This window comes from Scylla paramamosain, chromosome 2, assembly GCF_035594125.1.
Source record: "Scylla paramamosain isolate STU-SP2022 chromosome 2, ASM3559412v1, whole genome shotgun sequence".
Taxonomy (NCBI): domain Eukaryota; kingdom Metazoa; phylum Arthropoda; class Malacostraca; order Decapoda; family Portunidae; genus Scylla; species Scylla paramamosain.
The window spans coordinates 21,595,037-21,617,500 of record NC_087152.1 but is presented as its reverse complement, the minus strand read 5'-3'; the positions used below and the strand labels follow the sequence as shown (position 1 = coordinate 21,617,500).

General features: G+C 39.2%; 1 protein-coding gene across 1 annotated transcript in view; it reads left to right on the top strand.

The window, feature by feature from the left end:
• Positions 1–22,464, top strand: part of LOC135111800 (uncharacterized) — a 201,388-nt gene that overhangs the window by 73,945 nt on the left and 104,979 nt on the right. Inside the window, exons 2-4 of the mRNA XM_064025517.1 lie at positions 10,874–11,052; positions 21,078–21,263; positions 21,414–21,541. Coding sequence (XP_063881587.1) covers positions 10,894–11,052; positions 21,078–21,263; positions 21,414–21,541 — 473 coding nt within the window. The 5' untranslated portion in view covers positions 10,874–10,893. The remainder of the gene's footprint in view (positions 1–10,873; positions 11,053–21,077; positions 21,264–21,413; positions 21,542–22,464) is intronic.

The window sequence follows — 22,464 nt, the reverse complement described above, 5'->3', positions numbered from 1 at the left end:
GCCTCTATGCACTGCTTTCCTAGACGGAGTTCATAGCTAACTATAACACCTAAATCTTTTTCGTACCCTGAACCTACCAGAGTTTCGTTGTTCATTGTGTACCTATTGTGTGGGTTTCCTCTACCTACGCAAAGTACTTTGCATTTGTTGATATTAAACTGCATTTGCCATCTGTCCGTCCATTCGTTCATCCTATCTAAATATGCCTACAAGGCGATGGCATCCGATTCTAACCTAATTAATCTACCTATCTTTATGTCATCCGCAAATTTACTAACATCTCTACTAATTCCACTGTCCAAGTCATTGGTATATACTAAAAAACAACAATGGGCCTAATACTGATCCCTGTGGCATCCCACTAATTACATGACCCCACTCGGATTTAGAGTTGTTTATTACAACTTACAACTGTCGCTTAGCCATGACCTTATCCAGCCTAACACCTTCCCATCTATCCCTTGTGCCCTAACCTTTCTCAGGAGCCTCTGATGTGGTAAATGCTTTACTAAAGTCCAGATATAAGTTGTCATAACTATCACCATTATCTGCTGTCTCATACACTTTACTGTAAAAACTTAACAAGTTCGTCAGGCAAGACTTCCTCTTCGTGAAGCAATTCTATGACTGATTTATCAAGTTATGTTTGTTTAAATGCTCTCTAATGTTCTTCGCTATTATTGACTCCATTATTTTACCTACAACTGAAGTTAAGCTGACAGTTAAAGTTTTATTTATCTCCTTAAAGATGGGTACTACATTAGCCTGCCTCCACATTACTGGTAGCTCACCTGACTCAAGTGATTTCCTATAGACAGAAACTAATGGCTCACTAATAACCTCTTTGCATTCCTTAAGTACTCTGGGATATATTTCATTTGGTCCTGGTGTCTTGAACTTTTTTAGCCTATCTATCGCCTGTTCCACTATCTCCTTAGTTATGCTAATATCTGTCACCTTCTCATTCCCATCTGCTCTAAACATCTGTTCACTATTCGGCATATCCTGCATGTTTTCTTGGGTGAAGACAGTTAAAAAAAATACTTATTCAGAATTTTACTAATCTCCTCCCCAGAACTAACCAGCTCCCCATCTGCTTTCTTTAATGGACATATAGTTTACTTATTCTTTGTCCTATATACCTGATGAAATTCCTTGGGATCCGTCTTCGTCTGGCTGGCTACCTTTAATTCATAATTGCTTTTAGCTTTCCACCTTAACCTCCTGACTGTTCTAACTAATTCATTATACTGTGGCCTTAAAACCTCTTCCCCTGCCTTTAATCTCTTATATATACTTCTCTTCCGCTCTATACAGTATTTTAACCTAACAGTCATTTATTTATGGTAATTTTTCTGTGATCTTATTGGTCTATATGGGATGTTTGCTAATTGTGCTGTATGTAATTTATCTACGAAATATTTATACAACTCATCTACATTTACTTCACCTAATCCTCTCACCTCGGCCCCTTCCATCCTCTCCACTCCCTCATCTACTCGCTTCGACCTCACCTCTCCCATCTCAGCATGACCTGACCCTCCAACATATTCACACATATCTCCCCCTCTCTTCCTCCTCCAGCTCTTCCAGACACTTCTTCCCTCCTCTTGCCCTACACCCTTACACCTCACCTCACCTCTCTCATCCTGCCTTACCTCTCTCAATTCCGTCCTGGACGTGACCTCACCCTGCATTCGTTGCCAGTCAACTCCTTGGAGGTACCTTTTTAATCCCTCAAAATCTGCTCTCTTAATGTCAGTTATTTTCCCAGTGTTATTGTTTCTAAAAGTTTCCTCCCATTTTAATTTGTACCAAATTTCCCAATGGTCACTACTGTCCTTCAACATCTACCTGCATGACTGCTTTTTCCCTGTTAGTTAGAATTAAATTTAGAATATTGTTCTCCCTTGTGAATTCTACGATTACCTGTTTTAAAAACTTATTCTGAATTGCCTTAAGAAATTCCTCTGCTTCCCTGTTACCCACCATCAGGCTCCAATCTATATTCTTAAAATGAAAATCTCCTACCACACATACCTGACTACCTGCCTGCTCTATTTATTTCCTGCCATAGTGAGGTGTTGATTTCCTTTGCACTGTTCGGTGGCACGTACATTAATCCCAGTACTACTGACTGTGATCCTTCCTTAATATCTATCCATATCGACTCTGTTTTGCTATGTTTTTATTTCACTGTTAATATGACACTGTACTCGTAATGTGCCCCTAACATATAACGTGATGCCTCCTCCTCTCCTGTTTTTCCTGTCTTTATAGAATAGTGTATGCCCATCTATCTTAACCTCTGGATTAAATACTTTTCCTTACATATCTAACCAAGTTTCTGTTAACGCAATGATATCAAGGTTCTCTACACACACCATTCCTCTAAGCAAGTCTGTTTTATTCAAAATACTTCTATAATTTGTGTAGTAAACACTTAAACTATTTCTCACCTTCTCTGAGCCGGTTACCTTTCTAGATTTAACTAATTTGTCCTTCATTTCGACCTCACAACCCCTTCTTCCCTCTTGTCTAACAAAAAAATCGTTGGAGTGCTGTTCCGGGAGCTCTGCTCTGGTCAAAACCCGAACACCCTGGCGTGATAAATGCACTCCATCCCTGGCATACATGTACAGTAAAATCCCTCTCATCCGGCATTCGAGTATCCAGCAGCTTCAAGTATCCGGCACATTTTTCCCCGAGCCTAAAAATCAATAAAAAAATCAATGTGTACTCATAAAATCGATTAAAATTCCCGCGCGAGGCATACTTTGTCCCCTCGCCACCAGAGCGCACTGCTTCGCGCCACCCGCGGCCCAGTGCACTGTGATTACTCAGTGACTCAGTACCGCGTGTGTACTGTTTATCGCCTGATGCCTTCATCATGCCTAAAGTTATAGAAAAGAGGAAGCGTGTTATGCTTACACTTACCCTCCTACGGTTTCTATCCTTCTCTCTGTAACTTCATCTCAAGTTTCCTTTCTGACCGTTCTATTGCTGCTATGGTAGACGGTTACTGTTCTTCTCCTAAATCTATTAACAGTGGTGTTCCTCAGGGTTCTGTCCTGTCACCCACTCTCTTCTTATTATTCTTTAATGATCTTCTAAACCAAACTTCTTGTCCTATCCACTCCTACGCTGATGATACCACCCTGCACTTTTCCATGTCTTTTCATAGACGTCCAACCCTTCAGGAGGTAAACATATCACACAGGGAAGCCACAGAACGCCTCACTTCTGATCTTTCTAAAATTTCTGATTGGGGCAGAGCAAACTTGGTATTGTTCAATGCCTCAAAAACTCAATTCCTCCATCTATCAACTCGACACAACCTTCCAGACAACTATCCCCTCTTCTTCAATGACACTCAACTGTCCCCCTCTTCTACACTGAACATCCTCGGTCTGTCCTTTACTTATAATCTGAACTGGAAACTTCACATCTCATCTCTAGCTAAAACAGCTTCTATGAAGTTAGGTGTTCTGAGACGTCTCCGCCAGTTTTTCTCACCCCCCAAGCTGCTAACTCTGTACAAGGGCCTTATCCGTCCATGTATGGAGTATGCTTCACATGTCTGGGGGGTTCCACTCATACTGTTCTTCTAGACAGGGTGGAATCAAAAGCATTTTGTCTCATCAACTCCTCTCCTCTAACTAACTGTCACTCACCGCCGCAATGTTGCATATCTAGCTGTCTTCTACCGCTATTTTCATGGTAACTGCTCTTCTGATCTTGCTAATTGCATGGCTACCCTCCTTCCGCGGCCTCGCTGCACAAGACTTTCTTCTTTCTCTCACCCCTATTCTGTCCACCTCTCTAACGCAAGAGTTATCCAGTATTCTCAGTCATTCATCTCTTTCTCTGGTAAACTCTGGAACTCCCTGCCTGCTTCTGTATTTCCACCTTCCTATGACTTGAATTCCTTCAAGAGGGAGGTTTCAAGACACTTATCCATCAATTTTTTGATCACTGCTTTGACCCTTTTATGGGACTGGCATTTCAGTGGGATTTTTTTTTATTAGATTTTTGTTGCCCTTGGCCAGTGTCCTTCCTACATAAAAAAAAAAAAAAAAGCAGCTGATCAGATCAGCTGCTGATTAGATCAGCTGATCTTTGTTATGGTAAGATGCGTGAGTGTAGGGTGCTGATTGTGGACATAATTTCACTTCTATTCAAGTATCCGGCAGTATTCAAGTATCTGGCATGTCGGCGGTTCCGTTGATGCCGGATAAGAGGGATTTTACTGTATATGCATATGGCGTACATGCACAGAGAGAGAGAGAGAGAGAGAGAGAGAGAGAGAGAGAGAGAGAGAGAGAGAGAGAGAGAGAGAGAGCTGGTGTGTGGGGATCGAGGTTATCAGCGACACATAGTCTCTAATCAGATATTTAGCCCAGTACAAGGTTTGGCAGGGCCGCAAGCTGGGGAATTCTCGGAAAAAACAACGCCTAAACGCTTAATTCAAAACGGCCAGCCCATATATGTAGATTTACCACCTGCCACCACTTTCTTCTGGATTACCTGGATATCGCTGCACACCACTGTTTCCGATGTGGATCTGCTGCCGCTTGTTTGGACGAAGTTCTACTATTCCCCACTTAATTGTTCTGGTACACGTAGTTATTGATGTTCTGTTATCTGGTACTATCACTGATTCAGGTGGATAGTCACTGCCGTTTGCTCAATGGTTGAGAGATTTACTGGGTGGCTGGATTTGATGGTGATGGTAGTAGCAGATGTGGTGGCTCGCTGATTTATAGGTAGCGTTGAGTTTCGTAGGTATTTGTTTGATCTCATAGTTAGACATAATGCGAGTGAAGGTAACACAAGAGATACAGTCATTTTTCTTCTTTTAATGATCAGATAACAAAATATAGTACACGTGTAATATCGAGAGACAATCAGTGAGACGTGAAGGATGCTTCGATTCTCTCTGAAATTAACCCTGTGATGACTCTGAACAAACTCTATGAACTGACTGACTTCTAGCTACTCATACAGGTTCTATATATAGAGAAGAAAGTGGATCAGGATTGAGAAGCTGAGATGGAGGCATGGCCAATCAGATGCCTGGAATTGGGGTATAGGAACCAATGACAGATGTCTTTATTTTGGCCAATGACCTGCGATGAAGAACAAAGGTGTTTCCTCTAGAAACACCGGCGACGAATGTATGGAAGGTGCGGGAAGGTGTGATATTCCCTTGAGAAGGAGAGAGTAAGGAGAAATGTTAAAATTAGGACAGACACACCAAATGGAGACAAAGGGAGCACATAGGACAATAAACAATGAAATGCATATATAACGATAATAATGACTGATATATATATATATATATATATATATATATATATATATATATATATATATATATATATATATATATATATATATATATATATATATATATATATATATATATATATATATATATATATATATATATATATATATATATATATCAAAAATTGAAGGATAAGTGTCTTGAAACCTCCCTCCTGAAGGAGTTCAAATCATAGCAAGGTGGAAATACAGAAGCAGGCAGCGAGTTCCAGAGTTTACCAGAGAAAGGGATGAATGATTAAGAATACTGGTTAACTTTTGGAAAGAATTCTTGAAAGAAGAAAGTCTTGTGCAGCGAGGCCGCGGGAAGAGGGGAGGTATGCAGTTAACAAGATCAAAAGAACAGTTAGTATAAAGTAGCTGTTGAAAATAGCAATAAATGCAACATTGCGGCGATAAGAGAGAGGCTGAAGACAGCCAGTTAGAGGAGAGGAGTTGAGACGAAAAGCTTTTGATTCCACCGTGTCTAGAAGAGCGGTATGAGTGGAAGTCCCCCCTCCCCCACCTGACATGTGAAGAATACTCCATACATGGAAGGTTAAGGCCCTTGTACAGAGTTAGCAGCTGAGGGGAGAGGGGGTGAGAAAAACTGGCGGAGACGTCTCAGAACACCTAACTTCATAAAAGCTGTTTTAGCTAGAGATAAGATGTGAAGTTTCCAGTTCAGATTATATGTAAAGGACAGACCGAGGATGTTCAGTGTAGAAGAGGGGGATAGTTGAGTGTCATTAAAGAAAAGGGAATAGCTGCAACATTCCGGCGATGAGAAAGAAGTTGAAGACAGTCAGTTAGCGGAGAGGATTTGATACGAAAAGCTTTTCATTCCACCCTGTCTAGAAGGGCATTATGAGTGGAACCCCCGCCCCCCACAGACATGTGAAGCATACCCCATACATGGATGGGTAAGATCCCTGTACAGAGTTAGCAGTTGGAAGGGTGAGATGTCTCAGAACGCCTAACTACATATAAACTGTTTTAGCTTAAGATGAGATGTGAAGTTTCTAGTTTACATTATAAATAAAGGACAGACCAAAGATTTTATGTGTAGAAGAGGGGAACAGCTGAGTGTCATTGAAGAAAAGGGGATAGTTGTCTGGAAGGTTGTGTCGAGTTGATTGAGGAATTTAATTTTTTAGGCATTGAACAATAAGTTTGCTTTGCCCCAATCAGAGATTTTAGAGAGATCAAAAGCCAGGCGTTCTGTGGCTTCCCTGCATGAATTGTTTACTTCCTGAAGGGTTGGACGTTTATGAAAAGACGTGGAAATGTGCAAGGTGGTATCATCAGTGTAGGAGTGGATAGGACAAGTTTGGTTGAGAAGATCATTGATAAATAATGGGAAGAGAGTGATTGACAGGAAAAAAAACCTTGAGGAATACCACTATTAATAGATTTAGGAGAAGAACAGTGACCGTCTACCACAGCAGCAATAGGACTGAAAAATTTTGACACTTTCTGTTAATGAATGAGTTTTTGGCTAGTTGGAGAAAAGACCTGGCATGGTTCTGGCCAGAATTATATGCATATATATATATATATATATATATATATATATATATATATATATATATATATATATATATATATATATATATATATATATATATATATTCCAGATAACCATCCCCTCTTCTTCAACGACACTCAACTGTTCCCGTTTTCTACACTGAACCTCCTCAATCAATCACTTACTAATAATCTAAATTGGAAACTTCACATCGTATCTCCAGCTAAAACATATTCTATGAAGTTGGGCTTTTTGAATTGTCTCCACCAGTTTTCACATCCCTCTCAGCTGTTCTGTACTGGGGCCTTATCCGTCCATGTATGGAGTACGCTTCACATGTATGTGGGGGCGCTCCGCTCATACCGTTCTTCTAGACAGGGTATAATTAATGGCATTTCGTCTAATCAACTTCTCTCTTTTAACTGACTGTCTTCAGCCAATCTCTCATAGCCGCAATGTTGCATCTCTTGCTAACTTCTACAGCTATTTTCACGATAATTTCTCTTCTGATCTTACTAACCGCATGCCTCCCCTACACCTGCGGCCTCGCTGCACAAAACTTTCCACCTACCCTTATTCTGGCCACCTCTAATGCAAGAGTATTCTCAGTCATTCATCCCTCTTTCAGGTAAACTCTGGAACTCCCTAATTTTTGTATTTCCTCCCTTCCTATAACCTGAACTCTTTCAAGAGGGAAGTTTCAATTTTTCGTGGTCGTTTCTGACCTCTTTTTTTTTTCTTTTTTATATAGGAGGGATAACGGCCAAGGGCAAAAAAATCCAATAAAAAAAAAAGCCCACTGAGATGCCAATCCCCGAATAGGGTCCGAGCGGTAGTCAAAAAATGAAGGATAAGTGTCTTGCAACCTCCCTCTTGAAGAAATTAAAGTCATAGGAAAATGGAAATACAGAAGCAGGCAGGGAGTTCCAGAATTTAACAAAGAAAGGGATGAATAATTGAGAATACTGGTTAACTCTTGCATTAAAGTGGTGGACAGAATTGGGGTGAGAGAAACAAGAAAGTCTTGTGCAGAGAGGCCGTGGGAGGAGGGGAGGTATGCAGTTAAGAAGATCAGAAGACCAGTTAGCATGAACATAGCGGTAGAAGATAGCTAGAGATGCAATATTTCGGCGATGAAAAAGAGGCTGAAGGCAGTCGGTTAGAAAGGAGGAGATGATGAGACGAAAAGCTTTTGATTCCAGCTTGTCTAAATGAGTGGTATGAGTTGAACCCCCAAAAACATGTGAAGCATACTCCATACATGGACCGATAAGGCCCTTAACCGAACCCATACGGGCGATCATATAGGAGGTTGTGAAGTGATAGATGTATAAGAATCTTCCTGTTGAGGATAGGCTCAAAAACTTTAGAATGACAAGAAATTAAAGCAATAGGACAGTAGTTTGACGGATTAGAAGGGTCACCCTTTTTAGGAACAGGCTGAATGTAGGCAAATTTTCAGCAAGAAGGAAAGGTAGATGTTGACAGACAGAGTTGAAAGAATTTTACTACAACAACAAGAGCGGCCCCATCAAGTCCATAAGCCTTCCGTGAGTTTAGGCCAGCGAGAGCATGTAAAACATCATTGTGAAGAATTTTGATAGGTAACATAAAGTAGTCAGAGGGTGAAGGAGAGGGAGGAACAAGCTCCAAATCGTCCAACGTAAAGATTTTAGCAAAGATATGAGCGAAGAGTTCAGCTTTAGAGATAGATGTGATAGCAGTGGTACCATCTGATTAAAATAAAGGAGGGAAAAAAGAAGAAGCAAAGTTATTGGAGATGTTTTTGGCTAGATGCCAGAAATCACGAGGGGAGTTAGATCTTGAAAGATTTTGACACTTTCTATCAATGGAAGAGTTTTTTGGTAGTTGGAGAACAGACTTGGCATGGTTTCGGACAAAAATATAAAGTGCAGGAGATTCTGGTGATGGAAGGCTCAAGTACCTTTTGTGGGCCATCTCTCTATCATGTATAGCACGAGAACAAGCTGTGTTAAACCAAGGTTTGGAAGGTTTGGAATATATGCCTGCATGCCAGACACTATCTCTCTGTTATCTAACCTCTGTTATGCGCTTGGCACACAGGGACGGGTCTCTGACACGGAAGCAGTAGTCATTCCAAGGAAAATCAGTAAAATACTTCCTCATCCTCAGTCTGTCCCTTACTTATAATCTGAACTGGAAACTTCACATCTCATCTCTAGCTAAAGCTGCTTCTATGAAGTTAGGCGTTCTGAGATGTCTCCGCCAGTTTTTCTCACCCACCCCCCACCGCAGCTGCTAACTCTGTACAAGGGCCTTATCCGTCCATGCATGGAGTATGCTTCACATGTCCTGGGGGTGGGGTTCCACTCATACCGCTGTTCTAGACAGGGTGGAATCAAAAGCTTTTCGTCTCTTCAACTCCTCTCTTCGTCGCAATGTTGCAACTCTAGCTGTTTTCTACCGCTATTTTCATACTAACTGCTCTTCTGATCTTGCTAACTGCATGCCTCCCCTCCTTCCGCGGCCTCGCTGCACAAGACTTTCTTCTTTCTCTTACTCTTTTTGATTACCACTTTGGACCCTTTTGTGGGACTGGCATCTCAGTGGATTTTTTTTATTTGATTTTTGTTGCCCCTAGCCAGTGTCCTTCCTAATTGGAAAAAAAAAAAAAAATAAAAAAAATAAAAATATATATATATATATATATATATATATATATATATATATATATATATATATATATATATATATATATATATATATATATATATATATGTAATGAGTGCAAAACTAGGGCACAGTTAACCTACCTTAATTAGGCTCACCAAGCACTCACCACAAGAACCCACTGATTAATTTAAACCTCCTGCTTAGGTTCACAGAAACCCGGGCCACAATTTAAAAATTTAATGGTTGAGTACATAATAAAGAAAACACAAATGAGTACATAATAAAGAAAACACAAATAAAATATGAGTGCTTAACACTCTTAGAGGCCACACTGCTGGCACTCCAAAATACCTGATCCCATGAGAAAATGGGTAAATCCACTTACAAATAAACAGGAGGAATAAACACTTCACGCACCAACACAAGAAATGTTATATGCCACTGACACTATCCCACCCTAACCAGTACCCCCAGGACCCTCACACCCTATAGGCCCAACTGCACACCGACCCAACGAAGGTACACCACTACCACTACCCTGAAGTACTGCAGCTCTTCCTCCATGCACGGCGGTGCTAACACCATAGCAGCCAGGGACAGCAAGTTCCTCACTGCAGCCTCCTTAGTTCACAGTATCTGCTACGGTGCCACCTCACTGACGTCCCACAGCACACTGCCAAGACCAAACTCCTGCCAACCAAGCGTACAAATCACCACCCTGCAAATCAAATGGCAAATCCAACACTACTCTGCACCCTGTCTCTCTCGCTCGCCTCTCCCGCCAAAATCCCCACAACAACAAACCTTCAGGGCCTTAAGACTCGTTTTGGCGGGCCTCGCTGACTAGTCTGTGAGCCTCTCGCAGGCGCGCCCACTTCAACTTCTTTCATATACAAAGAACTTAAATTATGAAGAGAATAATACTGCTTGTTAGAAGATGAGTAAATAAACCTTATACTAACTTATCATAAAGAATGTAGATGTGCACAGGAGGAAAACAGAACACGAGGGACACTAAGAAAAGTGTTCCTTTTCAGGGTAAACTCGGCAAATAACATGACACCATTGTTATAGGTGGAGAACACACACACACACACACACACACAGACACACACGAGCGGATCGATATCGGTATTTTGACCAAGAATTCTTGATAGTACATGTGGTTATGCTTTTTTTTTTTTTTTCTTATTATGGATATATTTTTATCTCGAAAAATCTTTTGTTTGTTTGTTTATTTCATTTTTTTCCCACACTATGGAGGTAACACTAAATAATTGAGGAAAAGATTTGTCAGAAATTATAACACTATGTGTCCAATTCTGACAACGACATTGTTGATTCCATCTAATGTGTTCATAGGTGCAGGGGGACCACTGCGAATGGACGATGGCCGAAACATGATATCAAGTGAGAAATTTCGGTTCCATCATCAAGAGATGCCAATCACCAGGGAGGAATATCTTAGCACCATTCAGGGAGCGTTGGCACAGGCCATCCTTCTTCAACATCAGCAGAAACCGATGGTGGGATCTATTGATGTAAGTAAAAGTGTTTGTTGAAAATTAGATTGATTGTTATCATAGATGTTTTCGCTCGTATTTTCTCAAAATTTTTCTTTTTAACATTGCTAAAAAAAAAAAACTGTACGATAACGGTTTTCATACCGATATCAACAGTTGTAGTGCGTTATTCCCACCAAATATATATATATATATATATATATATATATATATATATATATATATATATATATATATATATATATATATATATATATATATATATATATATATATATATATATATATATATATATATATATATATATATATATATATATATATATATATATATATATATATATATATATATATATATATATATATATATATATATATATATATATATATATATATATATATATATATATATATATATATATATATATATATATATATATATATATATATATATATATATATATATATATATATATATATATATATATATATATATATATATATATATATATATATATATATATATATATATATATATATATATATATATATATATATATATATATATATATATATATATATATATATATATATATATATATATATATATATATATATATATATATATATATATATATATATTACAATCATTTTGCGGAATTGATCATTTTGCAAAATGAAAAAAATGTCTGTCAATATGCAAAATACCCAAATAACCTAACCTAACGTAACCTAACCTAACTTAACCTAACCTAACCTAACAAAATGATCGACGATACTAATAGTTATTTTGCAAAATGACCAAACCCGAGGTTATTTTTCAAAATGACCATAATTATTATTGGTATTGTCGATCATTATGTTAGGGTATATTATATATATATATATATATATATATATATATATATATATATTATGTTAAAGGGACACCGGCCAGAGGCAACAAAATTCTAATTAAGAAAAAAAAGGCCCATTGAGATGCTGGTCCCCCAATAGGGTCCAAAGCGGCAGTCAAAAATTGAAGGATAAGTGTCTTAAAACCTCACTCTTGAAGGAATTCAAGTCATAGGAAGGTGGAAATACACAAGCAGGCAGGGAGGTCTAGAGTTCACTAGAGAAGGGGATGAATGATTGAGAATACTGGTTAGCTCTTTCATTTGAGAGGTGGACAGAATAGGAGTGAGAGAAAGAAGAAAGTCGCCGCCGGAGGAGGAGAGGCATGCAATTAGCAAGATCAGAAGAGTAGTTACCATGAAGGTAGCGGTAGAAGATGGTAAGAGATGCAACACTGCGACGATGAGAAAGAGGCTGAGACAGTAAGTTAAAGGAGAGGAGTTTATGAGAAAAAATGCTTTTGATTCCACCTTGTATAGAAGAGCGGTATGACTGGAACCGCAACAGACATGTGAAGCATACTCCATACATGGACGGATAAGGCCCCTGGAAGAAGCTGGAAGGGCGAGAAAAACTGATGGAACTTTTAACTTTATAGAAGCTGTTTTAGCTGGAGATGAGTTGTGAAGTTTAGATTTTAAGTAAAGGACAGATCGAGGATGTTAAGAATAGAAAAGGGGGACAGTTAAGTGTCATTGAAGAAGAAGGGATAGTTGTCTGGAAGGTTGTGTCGAGTTGGTAGATGGAGAAATTGAGTTTTTGAGGCACTGAACTATACTAAGTTTGCTTTGCCCTAAGCAGAAATTTTAGAGAGAGATTAGAAGTCAGGCGTTCTGTGGCTTCCCTGCGTGAACTCTTTACTTCATGAAGGTGTCTGACTGACGTCTGAGAAAAGTCGTGGAAAAATGGAGGATGGTATCAGCAACGTAGAAGTGGATAGGACAAGAATAACATGCATGATAGCCTAATCTCCGCTTTGGCCAAGCTCTCTATGGCGCCAGTTCCCCGGCACCACACAAGCTGACCAGAGGCAACTCGCTTCCAGGTCACATTCCGGCACAGCGACTGTTGTGCCGCTGTTCCTCAAAACTGTAACAGGGTACGTAACCCCATCAATCTCAAGATTGCCCTGACACAAAAATGGACGGCACTAGTTCAACTCAAACCTCACACGGGGAGGGTGAGGTAATAACAGACGAGGGGGCGGCCACAACAGCCTTTCCGCCCTCACGACCAAAGACATCCCGGACTTCATCACTTTCTTTATCGCGACCCTGGAACACAATCAAGGCCACCGGCTTCTTGGGCATCATGGAAGCCGTGGCTGTTATTAATTTGGGACAATTAAATTTGAAGTGTCCCGTACTTCTACAATAGTAACACGTGGGCTGCACGCTATACTTGGGAGTGTTGTGTTGCATACTCCCAGACTGTCTCCGTCGTGGGCTGGATGGAAACTTATTACCATCAAGGCTGTCTCGCCCCAAATTGTTACTAGAGCCGCGACCATAACGTAGACTCCCAGACAAACTTAGTTTAGTTCAATGCCTCGCCACCAGACACAACATCACCAGCCCCACCAGATATATCACCAATCCACCGTGGCACAGGCCGGTGCGGTCATCTGGTCACGTTGCTGCCTCCTTCAGGGTTCTAAACCTTTTCTCGCTGAGCGGCGGTACTAACTCCTCAGCCACCTTAATGAACTGCTCCATTACCATGAGTTCCTTTAACTTACAGTAAGAGGTGGCCTGCTCTCTAGCAATCCACTTTTCAAATGTCTCTCCAGATAGCGAGCATATACTAAATAGGAGTCAATGAACTTTTTCTTCCCTCCGCGGAACTGCATCCTATACGCCTCCGGCCGTAGCTCATATGCTCTCAGGATGTCAGCATCAAACTCTTCATTATCCTCCAAATCCTCGATTGACATTCTACCATAAATCTCCAAGGCCTTACCCTTCAACATTTTGGCCACAAGGCCACTCCATCTCTCCTGAAGCCAATCGTATTCTTAGGCTTTCTTCTCAAATCTCCTAATTCTTTTGATCAAAATCAGGGATCATCTTCAAACTCCTCACCATCTGGCTCTCTACTGTATCCTTAATTCCCTCCTCTCCTCAAGCCACGGGGTGAATTAACTTCAATTCGAGTCTTCTCCAACTCAAATATCCTATTCTTCTCAGCCTCCTCCCTCTTATACATATTCACCTCCTTCTCCGCCTCAAGTAATCTCATTTCCTTCTCCTTCTCGGTCTCAAGTAGCCTCATCTCTTTCTCCTGCTCAAGTAATCGGGCCTTTTCGTCCTCAAGCCTCCTGGCTTCTCTAGCCTCCTCCGACTTTAATCTTCTTTCCTCAGCTTCCAATTCAAGCCTTCTTAATTCTTTCTCCCTCTCGGCCTCCAACTCCATCTCCATCTTTCTTATCTCCAATTTAAATCGCAATTCCTCAGACATGCCTTCGGTCTGGGAGAAGCCACCAACGCTGCAGGCATTGCTAACACGTCCGTGGACGCTATGGGTGGGACTAGGTGTCCTCACACCGAAATGGGCCAAATCTACACTGTCGCTCCCAGCAAAGGCAGGGGACTCAGGTCGCGAGTCACAACTGCTACCAGCCCTGCCCTTCATGGTTTACTCTAAACGTGGTCACACAAAACAAGGAAACAAACAACGAACAACATTGAATAACAATAAACAAATTGAATAGTGATAGTTTCTTTATCAAGGGCAACTGTTCTGCTGCAAACTATGTGAGACTCAAACTGACTGAACAGAAGGAAATAAGGTAAATTAATCGGGGAAGGAAAGTGTCTGTGCCCGGAAATTCTTATGGTAAATTAATGGGAGCGAGCGGACACTCCGCATCGTATAGCTCTCGTCTGGACCCATCTCTCTCTCTCTCTCTCTCTCTCTCTCTCTCTCTCTCTCTCTCTCTCTCTCTCTCTCTCTCTCTCTCTCATTCTTCTCATCTATTATCTTTTTTTTTTCGTCATTCTTACTTTCTTCACTGCGTTATCTAGGTGTACATTAATATATATATATATATATATATATATATATATATATATATATATATATATATATATATATATATATATATATATATATATATATATATATATATATCCTCACTATAGACCTCCTTCATTTATTGCAATGTTTCACCTTTAAAGAAGGCATCATCAGGATTAAAAGATTGATAAAAATAAGCACAAAAACAAATAATAAAATATCACATCACAATAGAGACAAAAAACAAAACTGTAACCAAAAGGGGATAGGCATTTAAACATTAATAAAAGAAAAAAAAATACATGACAAAATGACCTGTCAGCAGTTGCTTGACATGAAAAAGTAAATAAATAATATATATATATATATATATATATATATATATATATATATATATATATATATATATATATATATATATATATATATATATATATATATACATATGGAGGAGGCAGTAGACACCTGCCGAAACGATAATTACTCCCAGTGAGGTCTAAAGCACTGTTCAGGGGGTGCTGTGAACTTATCATTCAACCCAGCTGTGACCTCACTAAACGTTTCCCTTTGTGTCTCACAACACAAGGGGGTAGTCACAGCCTGCCCTCTAAAGACAATTTTCTTCCTCCACACAAAACTACAAGCACCTAATAACACACACACCCTTCACTCAAAAATTTTAAAATCATGGCGGCTCCTACACCAGCCTCGGAGTCCCCATCTGGGGAGGGGACCATAAATGTCCCCAGGTCGGACTGCCTTTCCGTCGACGAACCTAAGTGTCTTGACACCCCCCTCAACTTTTTCTTCATTAACTTCTGCAACATTCGTGGTCTAAGATCTAATTTTCAATCTGTAGAACACCACCTCTCCTCTTCTAAACCTCATCTTCTTTTCCTCACTGAAACTCAGGTGTCTGAGGCAACTGACAGTAGCCCCTTTTCTGTTCCCTCCACCTTTCTCTATCCTCATTTTCGATCCAAAGCTGGATGCTGCGTTTATGTGCGCAATGACTTAACCTGCTCTCGTGCCCACGCTCTTGAATCTTCCGAGTTTTCCACCATCTGGCTACTACTACAGAGTCATTCTCATACTAAATTTATCTGTGCTGTATACCTCTCTCCTAACTCCTCTGAGTATAAGAAATTCTTTGACTACTTAACTTCCAAAGTGGAGCACATTCTGACCCTCTTCCCTTTTGCAGAGATCTCCATTCTTGGAGACTTCAATGTTCACCACCAGCTTTGGCTTTCCTCTCCATTCACTGACCATCCTGGTGAACTAGCCTACAACTTTGCTATCCTCCATGACCTAGAGCAATTGGTGCAACACCCTACTCGTATTCCTGACCGTCTTGGAGATGCGCCCAACATTCTTGACCTTTTCCTGACCTCTAATCCTTCTGCTTATGCTGTCACCCTTTCTTCTCCGTTGGGCTCCTCCGATCCCAATCTCATATCTTTATCTTGTCTATCACTCCAATCCCTCCTCAGGATCCCCCTAAGCGAAGGTGCCTCTGGCGTTTTGCCTCTGCTAGTTGGGGGGACCTGAGGAGGTATTTTGCTGATTTTCCTTGGAATGACTACTGCTTCCGTGTCAGAGACCCGTCTTTGTGTGCTGAACGCATAACAGAGGTGATAGTGTCTGGCATGGAGGCGTACATTCCTCACTCTTTTTCTCGTCCTAAACCTTCTAAACCTTGGTTTAACACAGCTTGTTCTCGTGCTATACATGATAGAGAGGTGGCCCACAAAAGGTACTTAAGCCTTCCATCACCAGAATCTCATGTACTTTATATTTCTGCCCGGAACCATGCCAAGTCTGTTCTCCAACTAGCCAAAAACTCCTTCATTAACAGAAAATGTCAAAACCTTTCAAGATCTAACTCCCCTCGTGATTTCTGGCATCTAGCCAAAAATATCTCCAATAACTTTGCTTCTTCTTCTTTCCCACCTCTACTTCAACCAGATGGCACCACTGCTATCACATCTATTTCTAAAGCTGAACTCTTTGCTCAAACCTTTGCTAAAAACTCTACCTTGGACGATTCTGGGCTTGTTCCTCCCTTTCCTCCACCCTCTGACTACTTCATGCCACGTATTAAAATTCTTCGTAATGATGTTTTCCATGCCCTCGCTGGTCTAAACCCTCGGAAGGCTTATGGACCTGATGGGGTCCCTCCTATTGTTCTCCGAAACTGTGCGTCCGTGCTTGCACCTTGCCTAGTCAAACTCTTTCAGCTCTGTCTGTCAGCATCTACCTTTCCTTCTTGCTGGAAGTTTGCCTACATTCAACCTGTTCCTAAAAAGGGTGACCTCTCTAATCCCTCAAACTACCGTCCTATTGCTTTAATTTCCTGCTTATCTAAAGTTTTTGAATCTATCCTCAACAGGAAGATTCTTAAACATCTATCACTTCACAACCTTCTATCTGATCGCCAGTATGGGTTCCGTCAAGGCCGCTCTACTGGTGATCTTCTGGCTTTCCTTACTGAGTCTTGGTCATCCTCTTTTAGAGACTTTGGTGAAACTTTTGCTGTTGCCTTGGATATATGAAAAGGTTTTCATAGAGTCTGGCACAAAGCTTTGATTTCCAAACTACCCTCTTACGGTTTCTATCCTTCTCTCTGTAACTTCATCTCAAGTTTCCTTTCTGACCGTTCTATTGCTGCTGTGGTAGACGGTCACTGTTCTTCTCCTAAATCTATTAACAGTGGTGTTCCTCAGGTTCTGTCCTGTCACCCACTCTCTTCTTATTATTCATTAATGATCTTCTAAACCAAACTTCTTGTCCTATCCACTCCTATGCTGATGATACCACCCTGCACTTTTCCACGTCTTTTCATAGACGTCCAACCCTTCAGGAGGTAAACATATCACGCAGGGAAGCCACAGAACGCCTGACTTCTGATCTTTCTAAAATTTCTGATTGGGACAGAGCAAACTTGGTATTGTTCAATGCCTCAAAAACTCAATTCCTCCATCTATCAACTCGACACAATCTTCCAGACAACTATCCCCTCTTCTTCAATGACACTCAACTGTCCCCCTCTTCTACACTGAACATCCTCGGTCTGTCCTTTACTTATAATCTGAATTGGAAACTTCACATCTCATCTTTAGCTAAAACAGCTTCTATGAAGTTAGGTGTTCTGAGACGTCTCCGCCAGTTTTTCTCACCCCCCCAGCTGCTAACTCTGTACAAGGGCCTTATCCGTCCATGTATGGAGTATGCTTCACATGTCTGGGGGGTTCCACTCATACTGTTCTTCTAGACAGGGTGGAATCAAAAGCATTTTGTCTCATCAACTCCTCTCCTCTAACTAACTGTCACTCACCGCCGCAATGTTGCATATCTAGCTGTCTTCTACCGCTATTTTCATGCCAACTACTCTTCTGATCTTGCTAATTGCATGCCTCCACTCCTTCCGCGGCCTCGCTGCACAAGACTTTCTTGTTTCTCTCACCCCTATTCTGTCCACCTCTCTAACGCAAGAGTTAACCAGTATTCTCAATCATTCATCCCTTTCTCTGGTAAACTCTGGAACTCCCTGCCTTCTTCTGTATTTCCACCTTCCTATGACTTGAATTCCTTCAAGAGGGAGGTTTCAAGACACTTATCCACCAATTTTTGACCACTGCTTTGACCCTTTTATGGGACTGGCATTTCAGTGGGCATTTTTTTTTATTAGATTTTTGTCGCCCTTGGCCAGTATCCTTCCTACATAAAAAAAAATATATGTACATACATATATATATATATATATATATATATATATATATATATATATATATATATATATATATATATATATATATATATATATATATATATATATATATATATATATATATATATATATATATATATATATATATATATATATATATATATATATATATATATATATATATATATATATATATATATATATATATATATATATATATATATATATATATATATATATATATATATATATATATATATATATATATATATATATATATATATATATATATATATATATATATATATATATATCCTCAGAAGTAGCGGATGTAATGAATGTCAATAAAGACGAATTCAAAAAGAATCTATGGAATATTTTTATATTTTATACTGTTCTGTCTTCTCTGTCCTTCTATCTCTCAAAATTGTGACCAGTGATTGTTAATATTACTGCCATTAAAAAAAAAAAAAAAAAAAAAAAAAAAGTATATATATATATATATATATATATATATATATATATATATATATATATATATATATATATATATATATATATATATATATATATATATATATATATATATAAAATGAAAAATCCATAACAGGTCAAAATTAAACAAAATCTTATTATTAAAGAAGATCTTATCTCTTTCTACTCGTCGCCCATCTTGATGCCAGTGGAGTAAATGTCTTCCGTAACTTCCTTCGCCCTCGAAATATCTCGCCATTCTCTGCTCCTCACTTTGGAGCGCCAGCAATTCATCAGTCGCCAGTTCCTGGACCAACTCTTCAATGTCAGCATCATCATTTTCCAGTCCCAGGGTCTTACTTAACGATACAATCACCTTGGCAATCGGGATATCCTCAACCCCTACAAAATCGCTCTCGGAAAAACGGATTCTGTCCATAACTGCCGCCACACAGAATTCAAGGTCCGTTGAGTTACCCTGGCCCATGCCTCGTCAATCAATGGCACACAATTTCACTATTTCACAGAAGGTCTTAACGAATTTCTCTGTAGCCACTTGATGCGAGCTGGCACCCTCACCATGCCTCACAACACAATGAATGACCATACGGTGCAGGAAATTCTCGAACCAGCAACGACTAGCCTTAAACACTTCATCTTCCTCACTTGTCCGTGGTTCATTCTTTATTATATCGGCATGAAGTTGCCTTAGTTATTCACAAATCATAGCCTCTGATATGCTATCACGTGGTAACTGTTTTTCATTTATCCATACCATCAATAATTGTTCATCTTTTTTCAGTGTTCTTTGTGCATTGCTCCGACAGTGTTTTCACACCCTTCGCAACATCAACATCCAAAAGCGTTTGCTTCTGTTTCAAAATCGTACTGATCGTAGATTTTGACTTGTACGTTATGGCAAGATACGCACACATCTATCAATCTTTTCACATTTTTTTTTATTTCATTGGTCATAGGGGCCTTCTTTTCTGAAACATATTTGTGGCGATAACACTTTCAGTAAATATATATATATATATATATATATATATATATATATATATATATATATATATATATATATATATATATATATATATATATATATATATATATATATATATATATATATATATATATATATATATATATATATATATATATATATATATATATATATATATATATATATATATATATATATATATATATATATATATATATATAAACACTTTAAGCAGGTAAAAAACACGTATGAGAGAGCAGGTGTGAGAACCGACGTATATAACTGACGTTATATGTTATATATAACGTATATGACGTATATAACGTATATAACGTCACGTTATATACGTTATATATATACGTCATATGTTAAATATATAACAATAACAAACACCTGGTGTGTTTGTATTGTTTGTATCGTGAAGGCAAATTCTGTTAAATTTTTTGTTGTATCCTGAAGTGTTCGTACCTGGGGGTGTTCGTATCCTGAGGTTCCACTGTACTTATAATCTAGACTGGAAACTTTACATCTCAACTCTACCTAAAATAGCTTCTATGAAATTAGGCGTTCTGAGTCTCCACCACTTTTTTTCACCCCTTCCCTCCAACTCAGCTGTTAACCTCGTACAATGGCTTTATCGATCCATGTATGGAGTATACTTCACATGTATAGAGGTTTCCATTCATATCACTCTTTTAGACAGGGTTTAATGAAATGCATTTTGCCTTAACTCCACTCCTCTAACTGTCTGTAGCTTCTCTTTTATCACCACAAAGTTGCATCTCTTGCTATCTTCTACCGTTATTTTCACGCTAACTGCTCTTTTTTTTTTTTTTTTAGATTTTCATAAAATGCAATAACATAAGAAGATAGGATAGATTGTTTTATTTATTTATTTATTTATTTTATTTCTTTCATCGCATAGGGACAGGTGGCCTATTTGGTATACCCTCAGGGTGATCCCGAAGCATCTCAGCCTTCTACCTCGACAACCCCCATGGAAGACACTGGCGGCAGTGACAGCCTTTTGAGTAATATGGAGCTGCTGTATCCCTTGCTTGGAACTACTCAAGTTCAGCTGCAGAACCAGAGTCAGTCTGTAGTAAACGAGGTGATAAGGAAGGACTTTAAATGGTTCTATAAGTAAAGTGGCATAAATTACCTCTTAAGATCTTGAATATGGCAATATGTGATTTTTGGCTACATATGAAAGGAACACCATTTATTCTTATGGCAGTAAAATTTTCATTATTATCCATAGGTGAATTCCTACCAGAATCTCGTCATACAGCTCCCCAACGGAACCAACATAACGCCGGTGAATCTTTCTTCAACTGGCGACATAAGTATTGGGAATGAGAACAACGACAAAGACCCCCCAAGTACTAGGTACGTAGTATACTATGAGAGGTTAGCAGGTTGTTTTATTTGGACTAGTTTTAATGTACATAAGTTCAAACAATTAAGGTGCATTATTATTGAGTTATGTGCCTAATGACTTATTTCGTGGCCCATCTGAAGAAAAAAAAAAATAGAAATAAAGAAAAGGTCGCTCAATTGATGCTTAGAAACTATAGGATAGGAGTCAACAAAAAAAACAAAGATGACAGTACAACACATGAAAATTTGAGGCAGTGAGCGAGGGATTCAAGACAGGTAAGCGGAAAGAGACGATAAGACGAAAATCCCCTTATTCCACATTTTTTTTTTCTTTTTTGATGTAAGAAGGGCACCGGCCAAGAGCAACAAACCTGAAATAAAAAAAAAAGTTCCACTGAGATGCCGGTCCCCAAACAGTCCAAAGCGATGGTCAAAAATTATAGGATAAGTGTCTTGAACCCTCCATCTTGAAAGAGTCATAGGAAGATGGAAATACAGAAACAGGCAGGGAGTTCCAGAATTTACTAGAGAAAAGGATGAATGATTGAAAATACTAGTTAACTCTCGCATTAGAGAGGTGGACAATAGGGGTGAGAGAAAGAAAAAAGTCTTGTGCAGCGAGGCCGCGGGAGGAGGGAAGGCTCAAGTACCTTTTATGGGCCATCTCTCTATCAATCATGTACAGCACAAGAACAGGCTGTGTTAAACCAAGGTTTGGAGGGCTTTGGTCGAGAGACGGGGTGAGGAATGTGCGCCTCCATGCCAGACAATATCACCCCTATTATGCACTCAGCACACAGAGATGGGTCTCTGACACGGAAGAAGCAGTCACTCAAAGGAAAATCAGCATAATACTTCCTCAGGTTCTCCTAATTAACTAGAGGCACCTCTGTTTTAGGGGATCCAGAGGAGGGATTGGAGGGATAGGGCTA